A 20110-nucleotide genomic window follows, 5' to 3' on the forward strand; every position below is an offset into this window, starting at 1 on the left:
TCTAAAAATGTTTGATTAAAACCAGATTTTCAAAAATCTCATTTCCATAACTTGCACAATATCACACAAAGCTCCATTTTAAATATCAACAATAAAACTATTTGACGCAATCAAAGCGGGCCATTTGTTGCGTGCCGGGTCCCCGGAGCATTGCATGGAAATCAGACAAAAACGGAATAACCGACGCGTCGAACAAACGAAAATATATCTAGCCATTTTCATTTTCGACAAGCAATCGCATTTAATGGGTTCAACGCGATTCCCACTTGAGTTTGTTCGATTTGTTTCATCTGATCGCCTCCACGATTCATGGCGAGGTGCGGTAATGGCTTTGTAAAAAATAGATGTATCGCTATTAACCCTGTTTCATCATAATGTATTAGATACATAAAATGATTTTGTAAGCGACCGATCCCTATATTTAAAAGGCGTTTGTCATGTCTGTAAAAACGTCATTGATCAAATTGCTATTAGATTACCGTAATGACTTTGATCAAACGACCCATTTCTTTGAGTGTTGGAACATATTTTTCCAGATTATTGTTACGTGTTATGGAACAGTAAGTTAACGTGAGTCAGTCACGGAATTCATGTGGATTGATGTGAAAATTTGACCAGACCTAATATGCAACGTATAGATGGTTTAATCTGACTAATGGTGTTATACAAGTTATGTCTCCTATCAAATATTCAAGTAATTTGAACATTTGCATTGTTTATCATAATTTTAAACTTAAGTCTTTCTTCCGCGAAGGATAGCAGAAGTATTTGAGAACATGTAATGTATATTTGGCCATAAATATAACAGATGTAATATTTTATTTTTATAGTTTATACTTAATACAAATTCCTAATACTACCTAAATGAAATCCTGAATCGTTTTTGTAAGAACACTGGAAATATAAATAAATAACTATAAAAATATCTAAATAGATTTTCCGTAATCACGAGTATTTTTCGATTTTCAGGTATATTTACGCCTTAGTTAATATTGTGTAGGTAAGTAGTTAAATTTAAAAGAATTTGGGAAACTTATTAAAATTAAAATATATGCGAACTTACCAAGATCTTCAGCATCCTCGCTCCACTCGCCCTCTTGTGCCCAGCACGCCGCCAGCATCACAATCAGCCGAATCCACTTTACATACCACATTTTTAACACTACTACTTATTACATTATGACATAATACACAGTTGCACTGTAAAACTTTACACTGTATTCATTTTCATATGATGTTACGTCACGACAACGCCCGCCAAAGTTTGCTTTTTAATTTTAAATTTGTCAACGGACAAGTCAGCATTTTCTTGTTCTTTTTTTAAAATATTCCGGCCTTTGAAACGAGTCTTAGTCGATTTATTTTCTTTGTAACAACGGGGTTGACGTTTTTAGGCCGGCAATTCCACTTTAATATTGTAATCCGATTCCCTCTTTATTGTTTGGAAAATATGGAAGAACGGCGAAAGAAGCTGGAAATTAGAAATTATCTGCATCAGGGAGTTTCCAAACAAAGTCTTATTGAATGATGTTGTTCGGATTAATTTTAAGGGATTGAATTTATCGTTTAATGATGTGATTTTTTTCCGTTTGTTCATTTTACTTATTGAATGAAAAATCGTATCGATAAATAATACATTATATTTGTTGAAGTTGCAAGTATATCCTGTACATAAAGGGAAGCCCCAATCTCAAAGTGATGTACGGTTTACGCAGCTAAGCACTAGTTTGAAAGGTCTCATGAAATATGCTCCGTTTTGGCCTTTGTCTACCCTAGTTTCGATAATATATTCCACGCATTATTGGTTATCGTATACAAGGGATATGTATGATATTTTTCGTAGTTATGTATGTAGATATGTGTTTTCATATTTCATTTATTTTTGCTTTGTTAATAGTAACTTTCCAACTACAAATAGTGTAGTTATTAAAAAAATGTTAGTAAACTATTTTGATACCGTATATAAGGTCGTCAATGCTCGACTTGGCGATTTTTTTGACTCTCTTTCATTAGTTTTATTTGAGGAAATAGAATTATTTTATTCTATACATACATACATACAGTCACGTCTATATCCCTTGCGGGGTAGACAGAGCCAACAGTCTTGAAAAGACTGAATGGCCACGTTCAGCTATTTGGCTTAACGATAGAATTGAGATTCAACTAGTGACAGTTTGCTAGCCCATCACCTAAAAAAGAATCCCAAGTTTGTAAGCATATCCCTTAGTCGCCTTTTACGACATCCATGGGAAAGAGATGGAGTGGTCCTATTATTTTTTGTATTGGTGCCGGGAATCACACGGCACTATTATTTATTCTACTTTATTAAAAATGACAAATAAATAAAAACAATACCAATTGTAAACTATAGAATTCCATATAAAATAGTAGTGTTTTAAAACTGTGCTCATGAATTTAGCTCAGCAGTGGACAAACGACTTAGACGTCGCGTGTAGAAAGGAACACGCGATAGATACTTCCTTAATTATGTTATTTGTGAAAGCATACATATATATAGTCACGTGTTTATCCCGGGGTAGACAGAGCCCACAATCTCGAAATGATAGGCAGGTTACGTTCAGCTGTATGGCTTGAAGATGGACCTGACATTCAGATCGTGACAGGCAGCTAGCCCATTTCTTTTCCATGGGTGTCATAAAAGGCGACTAAGGAACAGGCTGTATACTTAAGATTATTCTTTAAGGCGATGGGCTAACCATATATGATGGGATAGCCAAACAACTGAACGTAACCTATCGACCTTTTTAAGACTGTCGGCTTTATCTACCCCGCAAGGCATATAGACGTGATTATATGTATGTATGTATATATGTATATCTAAAGTCTTTTACTTTTAGTTCAGGGATTACAACAAGAATCGTAGACGTTAAGCCATTAATGGCTATACGTACGGTTCAAATGGCGGTTATTCTGATTCACGGCATATTCAAATGTACCGATGGCCGTTAGCGAATATGTAAATCTGGAGCTTCAAACGCCGAGCTTAAAAAGATGAATATTTCTATCCTTTAGAATAGTAGTGTTGGGAATTTATTCTAAAGAATCCCATTACTTATATCCTACGGTTTAACTTCAAGTAGGTTTATCGATAGAATTGAGTAAAAAGATTTATTTGATAGAAAGATGGAAAATTTTGTGCTCAAACTGGTGTATATACGTGTGTCACTTCTTGACAACCTTTGGGAAAATCGAAAACTTAGATTATTATTTACACAAGGCGACATCTCACTGCGGAGGTCAGAAGACCTTTGCAGGGAAACCTAACTCGTATTGGATCATGGTTACATATTAAGTTGCCTTAGTGTACATGTTTTCTCCCTACTTTCCCTTACCGTAAGAGCAACGGTTGGCACCAAAACTAACGTACATAACTCAGAAAAGGAGTCACTGATCACGTGGCAGAGGTGGTATTTCAACCCATGCCTCCATATGCGTATTTAAGTCGGGGCACCTTATCGATTCGACCATCGACGCTCTTACGAGTATGTCGGTGTGTATTGACCGATGTATGCATTGGTAATTTTTAGAGGGTTTGGCTTAAAGTTAGGCATAAAGTTGTTCACACATATGTTGCTGTATATTTCTTGTTTAGTTCGGACATTGCGTGTTTTGATAATCTGATTGTCTCATAAAATATTTCGTTCCTTTTTTGTTTGACTTTTCTAATTATGTTTTACTAAAAATTTGTTTTGTACAATAAAGTATTTACGAACAAACACACAAAGTCTGTTTTATTTCTAATCAAAGCATCTCATAAATATCGAACTCTTTTTAAACCTTAAATTTATTTATTCAGACAACTTACAGCTTTATATATAACTTAGTTACTTAGCTCAATAACATTGAAGCCAATTGAAAGATTTTTTTTCTTAACTTCTTGTTTTAAAGAATAAATAGCAAAAGTAAAGATAAATTTAGAAATAAAATAAAGCTAAAAATGATAATAATCCAAAAAAGTACCGCAAAATATTTAGCTCATTAGGTATTTTAGGGGTTGAAAAGTTACCTGTTACTTGAAAGTAATGAAGATAATTGGATGAATATTCTATTTTTGTACGTCGAAAAACCATAAATAAATTGAAAAGTAATCTGTGGTGATTAGTATTATATTAATGAATGGATAACACCCACGGGCTGACAGTAATTTTTTTTTAAATTTATTTGAAGCACTTTAAACAGACAAGTTTTATTTAGAATCTAATTTTATTTGTTTTCTACTTGTAGGTTTGACATTGTGTTGCCTTAAAAGTTAAATGTTCATTTATTTACTATTTCCAGATATTCTATTTCTTATTTCCAGATATTTCAGTTCAAGTAAATGAATAGAAATTAAATTATCTGCGTAAATATTGAATCAATCATACTCTAGCAACTCATATTTGTAATAATATACCGTGTACTAATTTCATAGATATTGTTCATTGTTAGGTATAGGTAAACCTACAAACATTGATAATATATTTGTTCCGCAAAGTTATTTAAACGTTAAGTTACGCTTTAATTTTGATAACACACCGCCTTGCTAAATTAACCCAATAAGTTAATAAGGGTTTATTCATATTACGAGGTTAATCCTGGAATTTTGATCGCGTATGTAATCGTACCTTAAGGGTCAGAGGGAGATTAAAAGACATTATTTACCCGTGTATGCGTAACCAAGCGTCAAAGTTTTATATTTCTGACAGGGGACTGGGCTGAGTGGCCGACCTCTAAACGTGTGTTCAGTTGATGTCAAAATGTGTTACACGGAGCGATTTGCTTTGACCGCGGAGGGACTTGTAAGCTACGCTCTTTGTGGTTTTTCCGGGATCAAATATTTGAAGGAAATCTTTTGTGCTGTCGAATGTTGATACAGTTACGTTTATGATAAAAACTTTAAGAGTAAATATGAAAAATAAATGTGGTAGTTTTGTGACTGTCACCTCTGTTTGCTCAGTATTGGGATAGACACATAGGTACACATATATTATAATATATATGTGTGTGTGAAATGTGAATTGCGCTAGTTGGTAGCTCTCCTTACAGCCGTAGAAAGAGATTATACATAAATCAATATACTTAATAGATTATATTTAATACACGGGAGAAATAAAGCTGGCACACACTTAGTTTTTTGGCTTCCAGACCAAAGCATGGAAGCAGTTAATCAGATAAAGAGAATACCTACTCTCTTTTTCTTATTTAAAATTCATGAATTATTTATGGCCTTGTTATCATATAAGTACTTAACTAATGAACTCTGTAACCAGAGACGTATGTAAATGTTGTAAAGACAAACAAGTTAATAGGATAATAAGCGACCTGTCGGCTCTTCCTCCATTAATCACATCAACTAAATTGTCTGTCGTGTCATCTTGTACGTCATTTACTGTGCTTTCAAAGGAATTTTCATATGAACTCATTATTTTGTTGCGGAATATCTTTCTTTTTACTAAACTAGTTTTAACTCGCTGCTTCGCCCGCGCGTTTTTGGCGCCACCTACCAAAAGCGACGAATTTAGTGCCACCAACAAAAGATAACTGGTTTTTCGCAAATCCAACGAGCACTTAAGTTTCAACTAGGATGAACCAAATATCCTTCTCCAGGTCTCTTTCTTTCTTGGGAGATTGACAGAACCAAGAGTCACAAGACTTTAAAGCCGTTCTTAAAAATCCTTTCTGCGATTTCGTAGTAATAATAAAGAAAAAGGTTAGGCTTATAAACTTGCGATTCTTCTTTTAGGTAATGGGCTTGCAACCTGTCACCATTTGAATCTTAATTCTATCATCAAGCCAAATAGCTGAACGTGGCCTATCAGTCTTTTGAATTGACTATTGGTTCTGTCTACCCCGGAAGAGATATAGACGTGACTGTATGTATGTGTATGTAATAAAAAATAATTACAAAAAATCACAATCGTCATTTATAACTAGTATGGGTTGCATGAAAGCAGAAATATTTAAATTTTCTGCAAATAAACAGTGACTGGAGTTTTTTACTGAACGAATATTGTTAAAAGCAAATATTATTCAGTAATAATGGTGATGGCATTTAAAATTGTAACAAAAAATCTGGTTTAATATTTATGAAATGATGAGAAAATACTGATAAAACCAGAACGAATACCTATCCTAAAATTATATACGACAAAGTGGGCCATTACTAATCAGAACTTTTCAAAATAAAAACAACTACCTAATATATCGTTATCTAAAAAACCAGTCTAAGCGTTCCAGATAATAACGGCTGGTACACAAAAGGCAGAAAAATAGGATTACCGTGGGTCCAATGTGAATACCACACCGCGATAATAACGGGGGAAGGTCTAACACGACCTCGAAACCATATGAACGCGCCCAAATGGGAGCCCATGCTTTGGAAGGACCCTCTTTGCAAATACCCTCTTTCGGTAAAACGACTGTGCTGAATCTTTTATTAGTTTTGTGAGAGGTTCGGTGGACGTAAACGTCGACAACATCTGTTGTGATATTAGGCTATCTTTCCAGAACTTAGTTTCATCGATCCTGGCCCCGATGGGCTATTTTCGCACGTGGAATACCTAAGTCGAATTGGGTTGGATGTATTGCTCTGTAAATCTTTACTTTTTGTGTGTGAGTCACCACGTACGTGATGTATCGTGGTTTCTGTTAGAATTTTTGACACTAATGTGAGCTGTTGAATTGATACAGACTTCATAAAGGAGTGTTTGTCAAAAGCTCTGAAAAGGTTTAACAACTAGGGATTCTTAATTAATGATGGCGATGAACCAGTTACTGATCAGTATTTCTGGATCTTCATTCCACAATGAAGTCATGGCTTTCGAGTCTTGTGATTGCCTGTTGGTTCTGTCTACCCCTTATGGAAAAAAAACGTTAAATATTTCCGGGATAAATTACACAGATTCAATTAAATTAAGGAAGTTCAAAACTTTACGAGATACAACATAACTCAACGACATTAAATTGATCGTTTTCATGTGAGTATTTTTTTGACAAAAAGTAGGTGTAAGCGTATGAAGCCACGAAATACTTACTTTTGCACCCTAAATATTTCGATAAACTAAAAAAATTGTTTTATTAAGTTACTAAAATTTTTAAACACTCAAAACTCATTTAAAAATCATTCATAAAAATCATTTAACAAAGACCGTGTACATATGCAATTTGTTCTAAAACTTACTAAAATGACAGTTTCGGTAACTCTTGGAATAAAACAAGTGTCCGCAGAGGGTTGACGCCAACATTTCCTATCCCGTACCCCTCATGCCCTCTAAGGTCTAATTAGAATAAAAGAGTGTTAAACTTCCAGCATTTAGATTTTGGTATACTCATCCTTTGGGATGCAGAAATGTTGTGACGATGTTTGTAAGCAAACGTTTAATACAGAAATAGAACAATAAAATGATTTTTTACAAGGTACGTATGATTGTCTCTGACAAATCTTTTTAAGCCTTGTTATAAAGCATGCAAAGTATGATGCAGCTACAGGTGAAAAGAACTGATGCAATTACTAAGAGTGAACCAAGGAATATGATTTTCTAAAAAGAAGAAGAGAGATAAAGTAAAAATGAAATCGCTCGATGATAAAAAAATCACAGTGAAGAAACAAGAACACGCTCATGAAGTTAAAAACTATTTAAGTTAAACTAGAATAAGTGGTTATGACAAAAGTATGCATTCGGAAAATAAGTAGAAGATGATTCCCATAAAACTTTTGCCCAGCAAGAAGCTAGCCAAGAGCAATAAATCTTATTAAAATTAAAAAAAAAAACATTAAAAACACCTAAACGGAAAATCTGTCACAACGTCATTGATTATGATTAGCCGCAAGGATTATTTTTATTTTCCTGCTAAGATTTATTTTCCTTAGATTAGCATTCCTCTTATTTATGCTAATGTAATTTTAATGGCCCCGCCTTTTCGGCTAATTTCATTTTGCGAAAAACTCCGCGGATTTGTTTAAAACCTCGGCTTATTAAGACGCCTTTAATGGTAATTATTCTTTATAATTTGAATTATGATAAAGAATTAAACTAAATACACAATGAAATGAATAAAATATATCTAATGAAATTCTATTTATGTTATAAAATTATCTTAATTCGAATTTATATTACTATATTCCATAACAACTTGATTTGACACTATATTATAATGTAACAATCAGTATAGTCATTGTGTAATGTAGTCAATCAAAATAAGCAAAACAGATTTAATAAGATATATATACTTACAACAAACCTTTAATTAAATAAATACAACATCTGAATTGAACTTGTTTAGTACAACATCTATAAATCAGTACCTACGGTAAAGAGGCGTTTCTACATTGCATAGTCACGTAAGGATGTGTTTCATTGACTTATATTAGAGTAGATACCGCAGGGGTTTTAACAGACATACAAAAAAGTGAATCAAATAGTTATACTATTCATCTACCCCAGTTTTCTTGTCCACTTTAAATTTCAACTTTGGACTTGAAAGGCCTAGCCAATCGTCCTTAAAACTTGCACGAAGATAGTTTAAATGTGCATTAGGCGAAAGAAAAATTTAGTATCTAATATAGATTTAATGTACCACCTACACGTATTTATTGCATTTTTTAAGTTTATTACTAAAACATATATGTACAATGCAGCAACGGCGCTGTCTCATATTTCGCTTCGGGTTTAGGGGGTGTCATCAATATGTGGTATCTATTCAAGATATGTCTATGTTATGTCTACATAGCTTACGAGCCACAATAAGTCAACAGCCCCCGACTGGGACAGGCATTGGGAAATCGGGAATGAAAGAAATTCCCTGTACATTTCTTTGCGACATTAGTAAACAGAAGTGGGGACATATTGTACTCGTTTGTGGTCTATTTTATTTAAACCTTTTGGGAAAAACGAAGCATTTTAGCGATTATAATAAGATGTTAGATGTATATAAAAAGTGAAAAAGAAGAGAAAATTTTATTTTAAGTACAGATACGGGCAAATAAATTAATCAAGCTTATCTAACGCGATGTGTACCGAAAAATTACGTAAAATAAACAAACAATATTTTATTAACTATGACTCATACTGAAAAATAGGCAACAAAAAATAAAGGTAATCGTAGAAACAATGAAATTACTAAGCATAAGTTGTTGATATAAGATGAACTTATTATATACTGTTAGTCAACCTTTTACTGTGAATTCAGCTTGTCTATTTAGTGCTAGCGTTATTCTTTTATTTGCCAGAAAAGCATGTTACAACGGGGCGAAAACGATACAAAGTTTTAAAATGTTTCAACGCAGTACAGATTTTTTTTTACGTAGCCGTTGTGGTATTGGCTAGCCATGCCTTGTTGCTCTTTATTTTCAAAGCGAAAGGATTTTTGGATTGTATATTTTCCACTTTACGTCGAATAGTAAGGATTGGTACGGATGTAAATAGAGACATAGGAACACTTATGTACATAACTGTACTTTTTTGCCATACGTCTTTATACTTTACGAGGTCAACAGAGCCAAAAAACTTTTAAAGAAACAGGAATCTCAATTAATTCAAAGAATTGAGTCCTTTCAGATAGTATAAAATTAAAGCAGTAAAAAATGAAGAAATGATAATATCTTGAATCTAAAGCATGGATGGCATCTGCATTGAAAAGCATTGAAAAGGTCAAATGTTTTCATTAACACTCGCTTTGCTAACTTGATTTCATTCATTCTTTTCCTATCTAAGCATTTGCTTAGTTTCTAAAATATACAAAACATTATACATTTATTACTGATCCACTTTAACGGCATTCACTTTAATATTCACAATCGGTTAAAACGTTGAATTCTCACAGACGCATAACTTTGAATTCGCAATTGTTGTTTATATTACGAGTATGTAAGCTTTATTCTGCCTTTTATTGCTAAGGTCCATTAGGGACAATTAAACAGAGAAGTGCCCCGTTTGTCATCGTAAACCGAATTTACACCCTATCCCCTCTTCATAAAGTTTAATTTCGTTGGAAATGAATACTAGGGCTGGACGCTTGGACATTATGACATGCGATTCCAACATGCAATATTGAACCTATATTACAAAAATGTGAAAAATGTTTCGTAGTAAACGGAACGATTATTATTGTGTTCTGTTTTGCTTTGGAATTTCAGTCAAGGCCATTTTTTTTTTTATTATATCTTTACTTTATTATAAAGTATGAAAGTTTTTGTGTCTATTTGTGATGCTTTACCAACGCCTGTGAAATTTTTAATAAGAAATTTAGTTACTAAGTTCGTCCCCAAGGTCAAACGCAGGCAACCATTTTTGGTGTATAAAGTCACGTGATTTCAGCTAGTTTTCGATGGCAAGGAAAAGAGGGTAAGGGAAAATATCGTGAGGAAATGTGTTCATTCAAGAAACTGGATGTATAATCATGATTAAATATGGGCAAGGTTGTCCTGCATAGTTACGGAGCACGCCAATCTCGGCAATAGATATCTACAGAGGACTTGTTCCTCCTAACTTCAGTCCCGGTTGCATCCTCACCACTCTGGAGAGCAGCCTGGAGTATGCCTTTGACAATGGATACTGGATTAGGCGTGCTTTAAAAATCAGACTCGCCAGTCGGGTTTTTACACGGACTGATTCCCGTCTGCCCTCCGAAACCTTTGCAGGGGAACCTAACCCTTATTGGATCGTATGGTTGCACACCCAATTGCCTAAAAGTTTCCTCACGATGTTTTCCCTTACCGTAAGAGCCTCGGTTAGTATTCAAACTAATATACATTAGTTCGAAAATAGTCATTGGTGCATGGCCGGGGTGGGATATCTACGGAGGTACCTTGATCAAATTAAGAACGACCAAAGAAAAGGTCAGGTCAATAGTACCGGCATGTGGAAAGGTGTAGTCTCTGCCTACAGATCTACAGAGAGGTGATAACCCAACTGGGGCTAACGCCATGAAGATATATAAGAACTCTTTATTTAAGTTATTAACGCAATTTAAATGAAAACTGTTGACGTAACAGAAGTAATATTTATCAAAGTGACGTCCCTTAACGAGAGACTCCGAAAGTCACATAATTTGTCAAGGTGACGCCTGAACTTTGTAACCAATGACTTCAAAATCCATTACAGGCTGTCAACAAATCAAAAATAATATTATTTTACTGAACGTGTCAGTGTTTATTTTAACCGTAGAACTGTAATGGTATCATTTAATATTCATATCACTTCTCCGTGTTAAATTAATGTTTTAATTATATAGGTTTGTCCCGCGGTTTTAGACTACTTTAACCGGCTACTAAGGTTAATTCTTATTCTGATAAATTTTATCAGTAGTTCATTTTGAGCGAAAATACGAGTATATATTTTTTGGTGTATAATCAAAGAATAGTTGTCTAAAATACACTTCTTAAAGATTGGTCAATTTGATAAAGTTTTAAGAGGCGATAAACAAGCAAATTTTACCATTTAAATAAATACACATACATACGTGTATATAATCAAGACTTCATTCCTTAAGGGGTAGACAATGCTAAAAGTTGATTAAGCCATTGAAGTTAGTATACCTAATGAATTTATTTCGATTTCTATGTATACGATGAATGAATATTATTAATACTTAAATCATTGTTTTATATTCTTACAGCGTCAATGATCTGTCTGGTTCACCCTTCCTCGTCAATGTTTCATTAATCATTTGCTCACATTTCCGACGCATTGGCCCTTTTCATTCAGATGACAGTTCATTCAGCGCCGCCATTATCGAAATGTACCCAGTTTTATCGGCATGTCTTTTTGTTCGTAAAACAAAAATGAAAATTACATTTACAAAGTGATTTTTTTGTTTTTTAATGAATGATACTACTGGAAATGAATAAAAAGCAACGTATAAAGCAAGCTATTTGTATCTTTATTAACTGGAGCACCTATTTTACACTAACAAACTAACTTGTAATGACTTGGGATACGACATATTAACTTTATTTGTTGGAAACATGAGACAAATTTTATTATTATTATTTCTATTTTGTAAATTCTATTTTACCTTTTAAATATATCTTTTTATAAATCAATGATAACAAAATATAAAACAAAGTCGCCCTCCGCTCTTTTTTTAAGTTTTCTTTAGATTTTGATGTAACCCCTAGTTTTCACGGATGAAATCGGGAAATCGGATTTTTTTATATTATTACGTGCGGACGTGGGTGTTACAATAAAGTTATATTATTAGAATAACGAAAAAGTAAGAATTTTGTTTATAATCATCAATAATTACCATAAAAAAATATTTATTATACATTCAATAAAAAATGATAATTTCAGATTTATCCTAAATTATCCTTATTAAAAAATCTTTTTAAGTAGTTAAGTTATAATAACTATAAACAATACCAAATCGAGATTCGTATTATCGTTGTAGTAATCTACAGTTACGTTAGAAAGGGTCATGCCCTCGAGGACGCAAATACGAATGTTTGCTTTTGCCGAGGAGAAAACAATTGGTAAATATAATTTTATCGCATATACGACTCCAGAGATTGCCCGGGAAAGTATCCTTGAAACGTTCCCAGATTATTTTTACGTGATTTTTTCAACATTTTTTCTTCAACAAAGTGACGGCCTCTGTGGCTCAGCGGTAGTACGCTTGTCTGTGACACCGGAGGTCCCGGGTTCGAATCCCGGTCAAGGCATGATGAGAAAAGAACTTTTTCTGATTGTCATGGGTCTTGGATGTTTATCTATATAAGTATTTATTATAAAATATAGTATCGTTGAGTTAGTATCTCGTAACACAAGTTTCGAACTTACTTCGAGGCTAACTCAATCAGTGTAATTTGTCCCGTATATAAAAAAAAAAAAAAAAAAAGTAGAATTTTTTTAACGAAACAACCACAAAATATCGTCACTGTCCCTTATAGGGTAGGTAGAGACAAAAGTAACAAGACTTGAAAACTGTTTATTCGGTTTGATGGTATTGACATTTGTTGACAGGTTGCTAGTCTAAAAAAAGATATGTTAAGTTGTTTATAAGACCCTTTCTTGATTGACTTTAACAATCCGCGTGGGAAGAATTTTTTTTTCACTACTAGACCAGCTACCTAGGAAGAAACCACGTTGAAAAGGACACCTCTTTAAACTTTCTAAATATAATCATTATTAGCTTCATATTGGTTTAGACTATGAATATAGGTTTATATTATATAACATCTAAATATTATCTTGATTAGCACAAATGGCTCTCACCGTTCCATTATCTGCTTCTAATAATTAATATCTAATATAATATATCTTCTACTGTAGGTAGGTCTCCGTAAATGATTAAGATGTGATTATATATGAATGTCTACTAAAGGTACTGTTTAGGAGGCTATCTTTTAATATGGTGCTGTGTAATTCCCGGTACTTAAGAATAGGATCTGCACTGCACCCCATTATCGTGGATGATGTAAAAGGCAACTAAGGGAATAAGCACACAGCGTGCACGCTGCTTTCCTTCTCATGCGAATTTTTGAAATGAACCCACAAACCGAAATTTAAGTAAAGTCAAACGGTGCACTAAGAGTATAGATTTTCCGAAATACCCGCGGGAACTGTAATTAACAGGACATACGCGGGCGAAGTCGCGGGTGTGCGTGCCTCTAGTCTTATAATAACATTTATAAAGTGTATATATAAACTTACTCTTGTCAATGGCTGTCGCGCTTAAGCACTCGGCACCCTCATTACTGCACCATACAACTTTGTCTCACACCTGCTCCTTGAAAGGGATGATAAGTGGTTGAATCGGGTGCTTGCCTAATATGTAATAACTATTACCCTTTCTGGCGTGAATTATTCTTAAATTTTGACGTTATGTAGACAATCGACAACTGGGGAGATAAGTATTATTTTATATTTTAAAAAGCTGTCAATACTTTTTTTCATGTCGTTCCATGGCGTGTTCAGATAAATATAAGAACCCGATTATGTATGTATTCTTTCCCAAAATATTTTACATTAAACAATTATTCATTATAAAAAGTTCTGCATCATTAATATTTTATATTGTTTAGATTAAAAAAAAAACACAGCAATACTTAATTTTAAAATGTATTTTTAAGCAGTAAAAGTTGGTGAATTAAAAAGAAAAAAAAAGGACAATATTCTATTACCACCTTGATAAAGATGTTTATGAGAAGTTGTTTTGTCAACGCTATATTTTACTTAGATACAATTATGTTATAAACCAAATACATATCTGATTGTGAAACATTATTCTTATAAAATAATAACTATTGCTCCAAAATTCTCATTTTAAACTAGTGTCGAAACATAATAAAGACTTCCGTTAGTGACTGAAAAATTCCCGAAAGGAGCGGAGTGCGCTAACGCGAAGATTCATGGAGTGAATGTCAGGGGTGGCAGTCGACTAATTTGTCCGGCACTCGGACATCCAGCGGAAAAGGGTCCCTTCAGAATTCACCTAATTTCTTCTAATCTTCTCTAAAGATCGCCAAGGATTAATGGTGACATCCAATTTTGAGTGAAATTGGATGAGCATTTTTTTTTATAAAACTTATTCTTGAGTAGGTATAGCTTGTGATAGCAAAGTTTTGTATATTTATTACCTAATCGCGCTTTGTACAGTACCTATAATGTGAATAAGCGAGTAAAAGCTTAATGGTGGATAGTTAAAATGTATGAGGACAAAATACGAACTATCCTAATACACAGAAATAGAAACAACTAGCCTTCGCCCGCGGCTTCAACCGCTTGAAGAGTTCCTATGTCTTTCTCCGTATTCCACACTATATGAATGCCATTCGTAGAGATCATTTCAGTAGTCATGGCTAGAAAGTCGGAGAAACAAACACATTTACACGTGAGTATGAATAAAATAGTGTTCAGACTTTCCAAACTATGCTTTCCTTATGTTAAAAAAAGTTTTTCCTACGGATTAGTAGAGAGAAATACATACGTATAATCACGTCTATATCGCTTGCGGGGTAGACAGAGCCAACAATCTTGAAAAGATTGATAGGCCACATTCAGCTGTTCGGCTTAATGATAGAATTGAGATTCAAATAGTGACAGGTTGCTAGCCCATCGCCTAAAAGAAGAATCCCAAGTTAATAAGCCTATCCTTTAGTCGCCTTTTACGACATCCATGGGAACAAGATGGAGTGGTCCTATTCTTTTTTTTATTAGTGCCGGGAACCACACGGCACTTATTTATAGATAGGCATAGAGATTAAATAAACATAACAATTATTTTAAAACAAATCCTAGTGTTAAGTTAGTTACTGTTTATTTATGAATATGAATTAGCCTGGTTTACTTCCCGAGATAACACGCTTAAATTAGGGTGGGTCGGTTATTATATTTCAGGGCCAGGTAAGTAGAATAATATTTTGTTTTACACCATTACAAAAATTAAGCAAAGTGAGGATTACGGCGCGAGATGTTAACTGCTACGCAAGTTCTAACAAGTCCAATTAATTATTTGAAAGCTAGGTTTTAACGTAGTTAAACCTGGGAATCGTAGTAAAAATGCCAAATTAATTACTTGTCCGTTATTTTATTTCACGAATGCTGTAAAAATCAGTACGCTTTTACTTGAGAATAGATAATTCGTTTTTTTGTGTGACAAATTTCATTAAAATAGGTCATATATTTAAAATTTAAACGTTATATTTAAATTTACCGCTTAGTTATAATTTAAATAAAATATTGATTTCAGTGAAAAAGTACGTTTTAATAAAATTGTATCGTTAAAGAATATATAAATAGAAATCTAGAGGAAAAATAGGACATCTTTACGTTTTCGTTTGTTAAGTTTAATTGTAAATGAATTTCGATTACCAAATGTGTGAGTTTTATGATGTATAAAGTTAAATTTACAAAAAAAAAAAATATATTACTTAATGATTCATAAATACTTAACGTTATGGATGGAAATTGGATCGATTATAATAGTTATAATTTTAGGCTTTCATCGTACACTTTTGTTAATAATACTCTATACTGCTCGCTGTATTTATAAATACACTCAAACAAAATCTGTGACCAATAAAAAAAATTCGAAGTGATTTTAATATTCCATGGTAGAGTAAATTATATTAAATTTGTAATAAAAATCAGCATGAATAATTTGTATCAACAAATTAGTAGTAGCATGAAAATTTACAGACCCCATGTAACATACAATATAAAAACAGTTCGAAATAGTTAGAATGATATCTTGTTTTATTATAATGGCATGATGAAGACATTACACGAAGAAGAAAATAACTGAGCTTAATCGATACTAAGAACGATATTTAGAAAAATTTATGCTATTATTTAGCTTCGCATTCCTTAACATAATCCCAAAAGGCCTCTATTTTTCAAATGCAAAATCAGCGTAAATATATTTAACGATAAATTCAGTCCCTTATATTGTTTTTATTCCCTTATAATGTATTTACACAAAAATATTTTCCGCCGCCTAAAGCGGTGAACTACAATCACGTTCCGTCTTTGAACTTTGATAAGGGGTTAAAGATATCCATGAAAAATTACACACAAAAATTTTAGATATAAAGCCGGTACCACAGATTAACAAAGTTTCCAATGAACACGTGAGACCTCTTTTGTTTTCACAAATCACGATTAATTAACGTTTTATTTTATTTAGTCTGTAACGCGCGTAGCGACCTCCGCCCGGGACGAGGCCACAACCTTTCGCGGCCAACTGCGAAGGAATACTGGATCGGCATTGGCTGGCATTTTCCAAGGTGAGTATTTCGGAGTGATTCGGCCACCCTCGGTTATAATCGGTACCTCATCTGGATTTGATTGTGGAAATCGAAATCATATTTTGCGTGAAAATACTTAATTATTCCTTAAAATATTTGTAATTTACTATTATTTTATGTTAAAAATCGTCAATGCATTTGGATAATTTATATAAATTTCACAATACCTTATTTTTACAATAGTTTTTAACTCTTTATAAACCGAAACGAAATATGTTATTTGTGATGTAGGTAACTATATTGTATAGTTTATATTGAAGAAAGTTTTAAATACGTTTATTTTTAATGTTCTATGTAAAACGTATAATTTAGAAAATGGTATATTTCATATTATTATTAAATATTTATTATTTTATTCTTAAAAATATACACAAATTCATTAAAAAATCGAAGTATCTAAAGCTCATTACACATACACCGCAAATTCACAGATGCATAAGAGACTAAATGCATTCTAATAATTATTTTTCCAATAAGTGAAGAATAAAATTGATTTCGCAGAAAATATTCCCATTAAAAGTCAATGTTATCTGTGCGGAACATCCGGCTTCATCATTTTTTTGGACAGGCGTGTTTGTTGTGTACAAAACAAATTTAATTACTTGAGTGTTTGCATTTACAATGTGTTGCGGTCGGCTTAGGCAGCCATTTGCGATTTTTACTCAACCCCGACATAGTAAATATGAGCAAAGAAAAGTCATGTGTGTATTGAGTATTGGTTATGATGTGATTCTTAATTCTTGCTTCTTCAAGGGTTTTTGGTAAGATTTACAGCGCGAGTAATTATTCATGATTTTTGTTACAGATATTTTCCTGTTGGTCTGGAAATAATACAGCACAGGAGCACAGTATATTGATTTTATTGGCAAAAATTTATATAATGATTTTATAAAATAAGGAGTATTGCGACAGCGAAAAATTCGTTTGTCAAGAAAGACAAATATAAAAGTTGATATTCTGTTTTGAGCTATGTTGTAGCGTTGTGTACGGAAAATATTATGGGATGAAGTTTGATGAAATTTTAATCAGAATGTGTCTAATGGCTCATGGCTAACTGGAAAATCTTTTCGAATTTGCGTTTTGTGTATTTTGCGTGTATGTTGGTAGGGATCAAAAGTAATCAAACTTTATTGAAATACTTTATTGAAGTGAAGTCTGTTGTAATAATAATCACTTTTTGGAATTTGGATACGTACGTACATATGAGCATAAAATTTAGTATAGAACTCATAGTGAGATGGAATTTTCTTATGTTTAAAGGGCGATTTGGCATTGATGATGTTCCTGCCTCTATGATACAAGGATCCGGGTTCAATATTTAAAACTAATATTTTCTGATGTTTATATAAATTAGTGTTTGTAGCTTCCATGATGCTCTGGTAGCAAAAATGAATACATAGCTGCTGATTCTCTTTTCATGTACCTATGTCATATACTCGTACTTACTCTTAGGTAACGCACTCCATGATGTGGTCATATTTACTCTTTGTGATTTACACCATGGTAACAGTTGTTATGTATATATTGTTAATAAATAATTCATAATGTGAAAACATTAAAATGTTTTATTTAACAATGTAAATTGTAAAATACAATCAAGGAAAAGGCTAATAAACTTGAGATTCTTCTTTATGGCGATGGGCTCGCAACCTGTCACTATTTAAATCTAATTGTATTAATGTAGTATTTATTAGGTATACAATGTGCTATATATGAAAAAATTAGTGAATTCGGACTGTTTATGTATTACCAACAAAACACCAAGCCATCATTATGTCAGGACATTAGGATAACAATCCCTCATTAAAAAAACCCAATAAATACGGTAAAATGCGTTTCCCAAAAAAGTAATCAATTTTCAATAAAGCAGGTTTCATCTGAGCTTAGATGAACATCTCATTAGGCTACTATATTAGGTAAAAGGGTACACCGCGGAATTTGTTTCATGGCAGTATTAAATCCACTGCAAGTTAGACCTTAAAGTTTGCAAATACAAAAATAATTAACCTTTCCCGTATTACGGACGGTGGAAAGTTTGGGGAGGTGATTCCCATATGCGAATACATTCCACTCTCCTAGAAGTATTTGATAGAAATTCTGTATAGTAAGGCTTGGTACACAGTGTTTTCAATTTTCCGAATTGTATTTCATCCTTGCTGGTCTGTTAGCGAAAAAATATTGTATTATACGCGGTATATGCTTCTTTTCCTGTGCTTTTTATAAATGTCACTCTAGAACTGAACTTAAGATAACTTTTGGGCGATGGGCTAGAAATTTCTCAGTTTCACTGGATATCAATTCCATCCATTAACCTTTTGGATGTGACCAATAACGTTTAGTTCGCTTTCTTTCCTCGTTGTACTTGGGCAGTACCAAATAATACTTACAAGTGAAGAACAATGTAGTGTACAGAGAAAGAAAAAATATATTAACATTTTTTTTCAAATTATAACCGTAATTAGCGTTTTCTGAAATTTTCACAGAATATGGTTTTTAATTGAGATATTTCTTAAGTGGAACTGTGGGAAAATGTTTGTTTTCAATATACCAAGGTACTTCAAGGTTAATCGGATGATATTTAGTACCTAATCTTCGCAATTCATGAAAACCTCCAACAGGGAGGAATGCTGTAAATCGGATAATGTTATAAATTTTAATCTGTCTAGACAACGTAGCTTCTTTATTAAACTTAAAAAGTACCCTCTTAGTATTTTAATCTCACGCACTAGTGAACGAAGCTATTCAATTTAGGTACCTATATGAATAGAAAGATTATTTTGGTGAATTTTTGCACAAAATGGTGCTTAATTTATTATGATACTAAGAAGATTAGGTTACAAAATCACATGAAAAAGAAAGTATTTTTTAAGGTTATGAATATGGTTATTACAGTGCCGTAATCATTAAGAAATAATTATTATGTTTTCCTGGCGTTACATGCGTGCATTTCTTTGTAGAGAGGCACCTGTGATCCACTATGATTACTACTACGATCCTGTAGTGAGTAAGTTAGGTGATTACATAAAACAATTTTGGTCTGACCATTACGACCGTGCAAGGAAACACACATACATACATATAGTCACGTTTCCATCCCATGCGAAGTAGACAGAGCGAATAGTCATGAAAAAACTATAATAATAATGCAGTTTTGTAGGTTTATCAGGTTTTGAAAAACGTACAAGTATGAGTAATTGAGTAGGTATATCTTATGTGAACCAAACTTAAGGATCAGTGAATCCTTCTATTCATATATAATTATATATCGAACCTAAGTGGGACGATGGCATTCAGAACCGCAAAGAGATTTCGGGCGTATACAATACGCTACAAACAGCTTAAATTGTTTGACGAAATTCCTAA

General features: G+C 33.0%; 1 protein-coding gene across 1 annotated transcript in view; it reads right to left on the reverse strand.

The window, feature by feature from the left end:
* The window catches only part of LOC106136174 (hemicentin-1), a 66788-nt gene extending 65631 nt beyond the window's left edge, over positions 1-1157 (reverse strand). Inside the window, exon 1 of the mRNA XM_013336636.2 lies at positions 1064-1157. Coding sequence (XP_013192090.2) covers positions 1064-1154 — 91 coding nt within the window. The 5' untranslated portion in view covers positions 1155-1157. The remainder of the gene's footprint in view (positions 1-1063) is intronic.
* Positions 1158-20110: the final 18953 nt, after the last annotated feature.

Source organism: Amyelois transitella, chromosome 18 (genome assembly GCF_032362555.1).
Source record: "Amyelois transitella isolate CPQ chromosome 18, ilAmyTran1.1, whole genome shotgun sequence".
Taxonomy (NCBI): domain Eukaryota; kingdom Metazoa; phylum Arthropoda; class Insecta; order Lepidoptera; family Pyralidae; genus Amyelois; species Amyelois transitella.